A 12,260-nucleotide genomic window follows, 5' to 3' on the forward strand; every position below is an offset into this window, starting at 1 on the left:
TGCAGAACCTGGACATGAGAAAGCCTTTTACTGGGGCAGATGACTGGTCCACCTAGGTCAGTATCGCTTACACTGACTGAGAAAAACTGGTGTTTTAGGCAGGGCCTTTCTCAGCTCCCCTGGAGATGCTGGACCTTCTGCTTTCAAAGGATATGCTCTACTTCTGGAAATGCGAAGGATCTGCTCACTGTTGGATAGCTGAAGTTAAAGTAGGGAAGGGGATCCAGCTCCCTCTTGTCCAAACAAGAGGCAAGCTAGCAGCCCCTAACCCTGGAGTGCTGCTACAGAAAGGTGGTCAAGAGACTATAAATAAACTATTATAAGCAGTTGACAATCACACTAATTTCAAACAACGGAATATGACACAACTAGTTTCCTTTCTTTTTCCTTCCGGACATCTGGATTTTTGCTATTGTTTTCAAGAGCTGACAGTATCCTGAGTTATGAACACAGATCTATAATTGCAGAAACTTACCCTGTGAAGCGTCACTGTGTGTTGTTCCCATATAGCTGTTTCTTCCATTGTTGTGCTCTGATTAAAAGGGAAGGAAAAAGTAATCAAGATTACTTTCTTGCCGTTGCTAACAATCCAAGTACAAGTGTAGTCTTACAAGATGCAGACAGAGATGACTTTACAGCCAGCCAAATATTTCCTCTCTCCTTTCTTGCTTTCTTTACTAACTAACCTGAGGAAGATTTCTGGAGAACTTGAAAGTTTGCACACTATTTTGTGATACCTTGGTTACACTAATAAAGACAGTGTACTAATAAGGACTTTAAAATGTACATGTGTTTTCAAAATGGCTTTGGGTTTTTGTAACAGTGAATAAAATGAAGGCAGACAGATAACATTTTTGTTTTGTTTTTGAAATAAATTCACATAGTTGATCAGTGGAACATCCTGTGTTTAACTGGAATACATGGACAGTTGTCAACTCTTCCTATCAAACTCTTCCTATCAATTCCTCTATTTTCAGCATGAATAACTACAAACTTAACGTGTCGTGCTTTGTCTAGCTCAGCCACTCTTAACTTTTAATGTTTTACAAAGAAGTCTTACAATACAGAAAACCCAGATAGTCAATCCTCTTTTAAAAAAATACTTATTGATATAGTTGACAACCCACATTCAGGGAACACAAAGTGATAAATTTCTTCTAGTCCCCATTATCACATGCCTTCAGTTTTTCTTTAACATCATTTCCTTATGTACTGATATAATGCATCCCCTATAGTGGCAAATACTAGTGGGTTGCATTTCTCTGCCCACCATTTAACTGTGCTTAAAACACACTTTCAAAACACTTCACAGAAATATGGCTATCACAAGCCACATAAATGAAAACTGCGTCAAGCAAGTGCTTCTAATGAAATCTCTGGCATCTTACACTAACCATCCAAAGAGATAAACATGCAACATCCACATTCTCCCGGATTATTTCAGTAAGAATTTAAGACTGATGGTATTAGGGCTCCTGTTTTAAGAAAGCCCCTTGAGCTCTTCTCCCACCCTACCCACCAGAGCAGCAGAAAAAAGAATGAAGAGATAAATAATTTGCAATCAAATAAACAAGCTGAACCAATCTAGCTTCCCCTCCTCCGTAAACCATAATTAAAATTCTGAAAAGGGTGAAAATGTACAAATTATCAGAGAACAGCTCAAACTACTTTCAACACAATATGCAGAATGCACGAGACTTTTAAGAGTCAATAAACATATGAAATGTTTGTTATAGTATCAGCACTCTCTCCATTTCACTGAACATTGCAAATGAATAAAACTGGTTTGTGCCCGACACCCAGAAACAGCTACCTATCATTTCAGAATCTCCCCGCTTCCCGACTACAAAAATACTGTGGTGCTTTGTTGAGAGAAATATTATTTGGCACACATTTTACACTAGGCATGGATTATGACATGCTGAGTTACTGTACTATATAGGAAGGTCACGTTTAACTGACTCTGCAGTTCTGTGTATGCTAATCTTCTCTCACGTGAATTCCAGCATAGCGGAACAAAATAGGTTTCTATGTCAGACAGCCAGATTAAAGAGTATTGATAGGAGCAAATTTTAAAAACTGGATTACCAAAAAAGAAAGAGCACAGCTTTTGGTTTTGCTTTAAATGTAAGTGGTGTTGTCTTTAGAAAGCACAGTCTTCAAGATGAAACATTAATGGTCATAATGGGCCAAAAAAGAGGGACAGGCAGAACTCACACCAAGCTGCGTTGCTGCAAGACCTATCATTCACGAGACGTGACCTGGGCTTTCAGTCTGGACATTTACAAGGAAACCCCCCAAACAGGACACTTTGTGACATGAAGAGTCCAGCGGCCATTGACAGGCCATTGACAAAGCCTTTGTTAAAGCCAAAGTAAAATCCTAGATGGAATGACTGAATTGAATGAAGACACATTATTATTTTTATACTAATGCTGCAGTTCTTTTCTACTTCCAACCTGCAGTAAGACAGGTTTCATATAAAGATCAAATTCTGTTCAAAAATGCCCCTTCCCAAGGGCAGAGGTCTTTCCCAAGAGGAAAAAAGGAGCTGTTTTCACAGGGATGGCGGCAGGGTTGGCACAGCTCGGCACCTGCCAAGCGCCACACTCTGGTGGAGCCCACTGCCACTCTCTGGAACGTGTCTCCTTCCTCCTCTGGGGTCTTCCTGTCTGTTCACCTGCTCTCCCAACCCTAAAAACAACTGCAAGAGCGAGGAGATGGAAAACCATCACCTGCTTGCCCTATGATTTCCCTCTGGCCACAGAAAGGGAGTGGGGCAGTAAGGCCTTGTCCAAGGGCCCTCCCAAAACTGAAGCCAGTGTTGTTATTTTGCCAGCATTGTTATTTTGCTTAAATAGAAAGATTCAAATGCTTGCAGTTAAACAGATTTCCCTTGTAAGAGTATATAAATACTCAAAGGGGGTATCAGAATACTTCTTCTGAAAATCAAATATTCTACCTGGTGTGAAACCAGTAGATTTCAGAATAAATTTTTATTTTTTATTCCTTGACCCACAACCAATGAAACTACTACCACCCACCCACATCCAAGTACACTTTAGTACATGCACAGGATAGGATCCCAAGCCTGTTCCCAGCCTTTCCACTGGAAAAGTTATTTGTTCCCTCTGCTTCTTTGGGTGTCCTCATTCTGCCAGTTTAAAAAGTTTAGCCCTGGCAAAAACAAGCCACAGACTAAATACTACCCCCTTCAACATTTGCATTTTTAAAAAAGGAATTCAAGCTTGAGTTATCCCAATTCTGTCTGGGCATAGTCACTAGCTGATGCAGTTGTTTCGTTAAATAGATTTCTCCAATATTATCAGGTTAAAAGTGACTCCTGCCTGCAGAAACCATAATCTTGGAAGACATAAATCCATTGGAAAGTTAGTTGAAAACTTTGTAAACAAACCACATTCCATCCTTATCAGATTGTGGGAACATAGCCAAAGTTATATAATGATATTTAAGCGAAGTACCGCTTTTCTGGAACTCTGTTTAAATATTTACTGGAGGTGGGGGGCAAGCATCCAACTTTGCTCCAGTTTTTACACCTGATTTTTATTTGAATAGTGAAGAAGTGCCAATTCAATACTCTGTACAATTTTGCTTTGTTGCTACTACTGGCAACTACTGATAAAAAAACCCCTGTACATTTTGAGAACTGTTTAAGATATTGCCTGTTAACAGAGAGACAACAGGATCAAGAGAAGCGTTTCCTCCCAATCATGTTTCTGTATCTGAGTTAGCAAAATGGTCCTTTCAGGGAACATGCTCAGCTGTGGACTCAGGAAAGTAATCCTGGAAATGATTGGCTGGTTTACGGGGCCCTTATTATGTCATGTGGGAGAAAAGCAATTATTTTCTTTTTTCCTTTTTTTTTTTAAAGCAATTTATTAAATTTTACAATAAAAATAGACAAGATAAACAATGTAACATCGGTCTTAACATATTTTCACATTTTCTTTGGACTTCCTCACATCTCCCGCTCCCATTTTCATCGTTGAAACATTTTGTCAGCAATTTATCATCTTATTTAAAATCTTATATCCCTTCTATATTTCATAATCATATAATTCTCAAAAGGAGCTAAATTTTCACAGTCTTACTTAATTTCTTAAAAAACTTCTAAATTTAGTGGTGCTCAGTTGTTTTAGTCTAGCATCTTATTTAGCATTCACTCAAATTACAATGTTTTTGTAAATAGTTCTTAAATTTCTTCCAATCCTCCTCAATCCTCTCTTCTCCCAGGTCACGGATTCTGCCAGTCATTTCAGCCAGTTCCATGTAGTCTATCAGTTGTATCTGCCATTCTTCCAGTGTGGGTAGATCTTGAGTTTTCCAGTGTTTTGCGAGAAGTATCCTTGCTGCTGTTGTTGCATACATAAAAAATGTCTGGTCCTTCTTTGCCACCCCTTGGCCGACAATACCCAAAAGGAAAGCCTCTGGTTTCTTAGTGAAGGTATATTTAAATACCTTTTTCAGTTCATTATAAATCATTTCCCAGAACGCCTTCACTTTAGGGCAAGTCCACCAGAGGTGGAAGAACGTTCCCTCGCACTCTTTGCATTTCCAACACTTATTATCAGACAGGTGATAAATTTTAGCAAGTTTGACTGGGGTCATATACCATCTATAAATCATTTTCATTACATTTTCTTTCAGGGCGTTACATGCAGTAAATTTCAATCCATTACTCCACAACCTCTCCCAGTCCTCAAACATGATATTATGCCCAATGTCCTGTGCCCACCTTATCATAGCCGATTTAACCGTTTCGTCTTGTGTATTCCATTTCAACAGCAAGTTATACATCCTTGAAAGTACCTTAATCTTTGGTTCTAACAATTCTGTTTCTAGTTTCGATTTCTCCACCTGGAACCCTAATTTCTTGTCATTTTTAAAAACTTCTTTGATCTGAGCGTAATGTAACCAATCTCGCACTTTGTCTTTCATTTTCTCTAGACTCTGCAATTTCCATTTGTCTCCATCCTTTTCTAGTATTTCCCAATATTTTGGCCATTTAGCCTCCATATTGGGTCTTTTTCGGGCCTTGGCTTCCAAAGGTGAAAGCCACCTTGGTGTTTTATTTTCCAGCAAGTCTTTATATTTTGACCAGACATTAAACAATGATTTTCTGACAATATGGTTCTTAAAGGCCTTGTTTGCTTTAACCTTGTCATACCATAAATATGCATGCCATCCAAAGGTATTGTTAAACCCTTCCAAATCCAACACATCAGTGTCTTCAAGAAGTAGCCAGTCTTTTAGCCAGCAAAACGCTGCGGCTTCGTAATACAACTTTAAGTCTGGCAGGGCAAAGCCCCCTCTTTGTTTTGCATCGGTTAATATTTTCCTGTCCAGTATTATCTACTCCTGCTTTCAAACCAAAGGCAGGCTGGAATTTTAAATGCCTTGCTTCTTGTAAGTCATAACATATGTCAGACTCAAAAGAGCACATATTTAAAACAAAACAGAAAATGCAAGCAGGAACAGAAATGAGTGACTAAACTGCTTTATTATTCACAAAGAAATCCAGAACCCAATATCTGGCTGGTTATTACAAAATTGTAAAATCCAGCCTTCTTATCTGCATGTACCCATTCCCTTGGGCAAGATCTGAGCAAAGGAGTCAAAGGCGAGCAGAAGCCCATCTGATGGCCCAAGCTCACTTCACAGGACAGGGAAGAAGCATGACCAACCCAGGACCACACCCAAGTCCCAGGACAAAGGCAGGGAAAGAGGTGAACATCAGCCCCTGATGATGCATCTTTTTCTTCAGCAACTCTTGAATATTTGAAAGCATCTAATATCTAATATACTGCATCTAAGCATCTAATATACTGCACAAAGCATTCTAATCATTTCAACAAAGGAATTGATGGCAGGTCGTCAGGTGTATATTACGCGAGTTTCATTTTGAATGACATAATATGCAAAATTAATTTATACAAGCTATGCAATGCCTAATCTGCATTCTCCTTAATATGCACATTACTCTGTCTTTGACTTTATTGAGTATATGTCAAGCTCAGAACAGCCCAGTGCTTAATAATTATCCTTGATAATCTCTAGCTATGATGAGTTAGGAAAAGTGGAGAGAGTCTCCTGTTCAAGCCTGCCCCCTACAAGAGGCGACTTCTTCTCTGTTAGTCACTTAAGTTTTGGAACTTTTATATCACTAGGGAGGGGGGAAACACTCCCCTCATGCAACTGGCGATGAAGAGGAGAAAATCTGAACACAAAATAGATGCTCTCAAGAGTCCTGTTGGGTTTTTTGATCTCACAACATGAGGAAGCAAATATTTCACATTTATACAACTTCACAATTTGTATCTAGGGTGTCTGAACATCAACAGAAATTTTGAAGACTCTGACATGTACTTTATTCAGGGCAACCTTTGAGAGTTCTTCCAAAGCTGGTTCAATGTATGACTACCACACATAGAACATGGGGTCCACAATAATGTAGCTTCATTGGCTCCCAGCTGGTTTTCTAATTCCCCAAGTCCCAGCTCCCAGTATGCATCTTTAAATCCTAGATTGTTTGGGTCCAGGAAGAGTATCTGAAAGGACTGAGCACACATATCCCACCACTGCTTAGAAAATTTAACCAATTCAGCTTGCAAAGGGAAGCTACTTTAAAAAAGATAAAAGGCTACAGCAGCACCTATCACAACACAGATGCACATATCACAGCACAGCTTAAAAAATGGGAAAAGGCCCAGGGTAAGCAAGAACCATGATAATGCACAGAACACATTGCTGGACCACTTCAGTCTAATCTAGCAAAGCATTTAGGACTGGGTGACCCAAAGAGAAGCCTCATGTATCGAGGCAATATACTTCTGAATACAGACACTTCAGAAGCATACCCTAAGGGAAATCCATACCCATTGCCTTGAGGGACATCTTTGGGAGAAGAAAAGGCGAAGGAGTAAACTAAGATTGTTAGATGGGAGTCTTGTACGCTTCCTTCCAGTAACTCCTGCAGCTAAGCTGGTACCAAATGTATTGCTCTGCTTTCCTTTGGACCACACCAGCAAGGCTGACAGAGGGGTCTTGTTGTCTGGGCAGCCCAGGACCTCCATAACAACTGCCCAGGCTTGCACTCTGGAGAGGTCACTTCTGTGCTGCTAATGCAACAAAAATAATCCAGGAGGCAGCAGTTATGAGTTACAGGTCTCTGCAGCCACAGCAGGTGCTGTGATTCTCCAGCAGTTTGACTTCACCTCTGGAGTTATACTCCATTGTCTCTCAGACAGATGGATGCCAACAACCAAGACACTGAAGTAGCATTTCAGCACCAGCCTAGGAGTCATGGGTGACAAGGCCACATGCAGGCAAGGGGGGAGGCTGCAGTGAGAAAGCGGAACACTCCCACCTACCATTACTTCTGTGTACAGCAGTGAAACCCGGTGGGCTGCCACAAGCCCATCCCCACAACCAGCATGGAAGTGTGGCAGGCTTTTGCAACAGGGATGGAGCCCTCTTATCATTCCTCAGCCACTCCCTCAGCAGGCTAGTAAATTCTGTGGGCTTACTGACCCACCAAATTTCTCCACAGCGACTTGTTTTTAAATGTGATGTATAAAGAATACTTATCAAGATGATCCAGTAATCCCTGATTCTTCCTAAAGAAAAAAAAAGATCTTGCCTACTTTATATTTAACCATGTTTGTTCACAGTTATGAATAGTAGCGTTGTTAGTAAGCTGAGGATGGGGTCGGAATATGTTATCCAAAAATGCAGCTGCTTTGTGTTGCCCAAGGAAAATAGAATCAGTATTTTTGTAACATAGCACGTAGCTCAGCCACCTGCTGGTGTACTCAGACCAAGAACTAATGAACCCATTTTATGGGCAACATACACATTGGCCAAATGAAAAGTCCTTGACTCCCACACCCCACTACACCTCTGGATCAGGGCCAACAAGCCTTAACACCTAGAGCTCTGATTTCCATGCACTTACAGTTATGGGAAAAAGAAAGTGCACCCTCTTTGAATTCTGTGGTTTTACATATGAAGACATAATAACAACCATCTGTTCCTTAGGTAAAATTAGGTAAATACAACCTCAGATGAACAACAACACATGATATGTTACACCATGTCAATATTTATTTAACAGAAATAAAGCCAAAATGGAAAAACCATGTGTGAAAAACTAAGCACACCTTATGATTCTATTGCTTGTATAACCACCTTTAGCAGCAATAACATGAAAAAAATATTTCTGTAGGACTTTATGCATCTCTCACATCGTTGTGGAAGAATTTTGGCTCATTCTTTAAGTTTTGCTTCACTTCATTGAGGTTTGCTGGCATTTGTTTATGCACAACTCTATTAAGATCCCGTACAGTATTTCAATTGGGTTGAGGTCTGGACTTTGACTGGGCCATGACAACACATTGATTCTGTTCTTTTTCTGTTGTAGATTTGCTGGAGTGCTTGGGGTCCTTGTCCTGTTGTTGTTAAGAAAAACTGAGGTTTTGGCCAAACTTCAGCTGTTGGGCAGATGGCCACACATTTGACTGTAGAATACTTTGGTATACACAGGAGTTCACAGGCGACTCAATGATTGCAAGGTTCCCAGGTCCTGTGGCTCCACTACCATGCTTGACACTTGGTATGAAATGCTTGTTCTGATATGCTGTGTTTGGTTTGCACCAAACATGGCACTGTGCATTATGGCCAAATATCTCCACTTTGGTATCATCTGCCCAAAGACATTGTTCCAGAAATCTTGTGGTTTGTTCAGATGCAACTTTGCAAACCTAAGCCATGCTGCCATATTCTTTTTAGAGAGAAGAGGCTTTCTCCTGATAACCCTTCCAAACAAGCCATACTTCTTCAGTCTTTTTCTAATTGTACTGTCATTAACTTTAACATTTAACATGCTAACTGAGGTCTGAGGAGTCTGAGATGTAACTCTTGGGTTTTTGTTTTGGGGTTTTTTGCAGTTTCTCTGAGTACTGCACAGTCTGACCTTGGGGTGAATTTGCTGGGGTGTCCACTCCTGAGAAGATTGGCAACTGTCTTGAATGTTTTCCACTTTTGAATAATCTTTCTCACTGTAGAATGATGGGCATAAAATTGGTTGGAGATGACCTTAGAACCCTTCCCAGTTTCATGGGCAGCAGCACTTCCTTCTCTAAGAGCACTGTCTCATCTTTCCTCTTTGGCATTGAGTTAAAACACATCTGAATGCTACAGACCAGCATACTGCTAAAACCTTTGACTTTTATAGAGGTGGGCACACTTGCTGCTGATGATCATCATCAAACCTTTTATTGGCATCACATACAAACATCCATAGCAAATCAGTACAAAATTACCGCCTTCTCAGTGACACAAAACATTTGTCAAATGAAAGAGGCAAGGCAGTCTAACATTACATCTCTAGGTCTCCAGGGAGATCAGACGTCTGCAATGTGTTTCGACGACAAAAAACCAGATAAAGATATTTAGCCACTACCTTGGTGATCTCCTGATTATTCCCCAATAATAGAAAATGTATGACCTCTAACTCTAGTTTCCATTTGGAACTGTGGGCAGAGATCAACATACAGTTTACATTTCAGAACCGTATGTGTAAGAGTTTCCACCTGATGGTCTTCACATGGGCAAATTCTTCTCCTTCCACCATTCCCGAGAACCTTCTCCATAGGAGGTTTGAAGGATTTGAATTAAAATGCTCTTCTTTCTTGAGGATTAAGCAAAAATTCAAGGTAACTGTGGTTAATTTCATGTGCCCAAGAAAGTTGAAAGTTAAGAGGGGAACATGTTTTCTCTGCTGCTGCTGTTAGTTCCTGGCGTTCAATGTCCCACAACCTAGTTTTTATTGTAGCCTTGGCAGATGGTGGGGACATTGATCGCAAAGATTCCACTGACAGCCCAAGTTGCTGTACCGTTGTAGCCCTGGGGAAAGAAAGGGATCTAGCAAAACTTCACTAGGGAGAGGATCTCTATCTGTTGTGAGGCAGATGTTTAACCAGCATGTGAGAAATCTCGCCCAGGCTATGGTCTCTACCTTGTGTTGACCTCCCTCTAGACACAAGGCTGCATAGGGTACACAACGTGGGACAGCAAAAATCTTAAAATGGAAAGCTGCCTGCACTTGTTCTACCAGCTGGGTAAACCCTGGCAGCCAGACTGGAATTCCGTAGAGCAACTGAGCTATATCTTTGGCGTTGAAGACCTTGAGGGCAGAGGGGATATGTGAATTACCTCTTGTTATAAAGAAACGCATTGTGGCCTGCATAGACATCTTACAGGCTCACTGCCGTTGCACGGTGCGAGGACCATAGAAGCCTATGATGGAATGTGATTCCCAGGTAGCTGAATTCGAATACCTGCTGGATGGGTTTCCCACCAAATACCCAGCTATAGCTTTTGCGTGAATTCCCAAAAACCATTATTTTGCTTTTATCAAAGTTCATGCACAATTTCGTTCTGGACAGAGAGTCAATACAGGAATTTAACAAACGTTTTAGGCGAATTCTTGTCTGTGAAAGCAAAATCATATCTGCGTATAGAAGGATGGGAATGCTTGATGCATTGAGTTTTGGGCTGTGGGCATACACCTGTTTTAGTAAAGAAGTGAGGTCGTTAAGAAAAAGGTTAAAAAGAGAGGGAGCGAGTAAACAGCCCTGCTTTACACCTCTGTTTATAATGACAGGATCTGTCATTACATTCCCTGGTGTTGTTCTTATGCGACAGGTGTTCTTTGCGTAAAGCTTTTTGATCAAGTAATCTAGGTTCTAGGCCCATTGTCTCCAATTTGGACCATAACAGCCCCCTGTCGACAGTGTCAAAAGCAGCCTTGATATCAAGGAAGGCACATAAAGACATTCTTTATGAAGCCACGTGTACTTAACGGTTAAATGAGATAACACCAAGCAGTTGCATAAAGCAGATTTCCCTGGCCTGAACCCTGCCTGCTCTGGACCTATGGTAAAATTCCCAGAGCCTTCCCAATCAGTTAGCCCATTGAGCCACGTCAGGGCCCTGGTGGTGGTCAGCTTGGTAAGTCACAGACCAGCCAGATTAATTACTGGATCTTGGGATCTACATTCCCAAAAACAGAAGTCTGGAAGAACAGAGGTATCCAAGATCTCCCATGCTTTTGCATACACCTCCCACCCTTGGCCCAGGCGGGCATTAAAGTCTCCAGTCAAGATAATAGGTAGGTCAGGGCAGATGAAGTCCAGATTCTCGAGCACGTGTGCAATAAATTCCCATTGTAGGTTCTTGGCTGTGACAGTAGGAGTGGGAGGAATATACACATTGATCAGTAACAGTTCCTGGCACACTAGCTCTATCTTTGTTACCAGTACAGTGGTACCTCGGGTTAAATACTTAATTCGTTCTGGAGGTCCGTTCTTAACCTGAAACTGTTCTTAACCTGAAGCACCACTTTAGCTAATGTGGCCTCCCACTGCTGCTTTGCCGTCGGAGCACAATTTCTGTCCTCATCCTGAAGCAAAGTTCTTAACCTGAGGTACAATTTCTGGGTTAGTGGAGTCTGTAACCTGAAGCGTATGTAACACGAGGTACCACTGTAATTTACAGCTAGCATTTGTTGACAGGATGTGTTTACTTTTTATATGGGGAGCCACCAGGGTTAACAATCCACCCGAAGGCCTACCTTTCTTGTGGCTTTTGGTTGCCGGAACTGAAAAGGCATTAAAACCTGCAAGTTCAATGTGACGTAATGAACAGGTTTCTTGTAAACAAACTATATCATATGCCCTTATTAACTTTGTAAAGTCAGGGAGACACAGCTTAGAAGACCACCTTGCCACATTCCACAATAACAACTTCGAAGAGGAATGTTGCACCAGGTTCCCAGCCATGGCATAAGGTCAATCTAGGTGCGTGTCGGAAGGCTGGCTATTACTTGGAGCCCCAGATGGGTCCTGATGTATTTCCTCCACTCCCTCTGGGGCTTCGGTTGTTAGTTCCTTGACCCTGGTGTCATCACTTCTTGAACTTGCAACTGTCATCTCCTTGATCGTACTCGAGTTAGCGATTTGATGGGTGAGTTCATTCGAACTTGGAACGATGTTAGAATTATAGTCCCCTGTAGTTTCTCCTAGAGACAGTGTTATCTGAATTGCTGAGATCATGGGGGGGGGGGGGGCGCTTCGTCGAAGACAATTAGATCTATCTCTGACTTTCTGTGTGTCACGTTACCCTTGGGAGGAGCGTCATTTGTCGTTGGCTGAACAGATTCCAGCCGGGGTAAAGAGTGG

General features: G+C 41.3%; 1 protein-coding gene across 10 annotated transcripts in view; it reads right to left on the minus strand.

Annotated features, from left to right (window-relative positions):
* TJP1 (tight junction protein 1) overlaps positions 1–12,260 on the minus strand; it is a 354,643-nt gene that overhangs the window by 74,389 nt on the left and 267,994 nt on the right. For all 10 annotated transcript variants that reach the window (XM_080980656.1, XM_080980659.1, XM_080980658.1 and 7 more), the window contains one exon: positions 476–532. In XM_080980656.1, coding sequence (XP_080836782.1) covers positions 476–532 — 57 coding nt within the window. The remainder of the gene's footprint in view (positions 1–475; positions 533–12,260) is intronic.

Source organism: Podarcis pityusensis (assembly GCF_964106645.2).
Source record: "Podarcis pityusensis genome assembly, chromosome: 14".
Taxonomy (NCBI): domain Eukaryota; kingdom Metazoa; phylum Chordata; class Lepidosauria; order Squamata; family Lacertidae; genus Podarcis; species Podarcis pityusensis.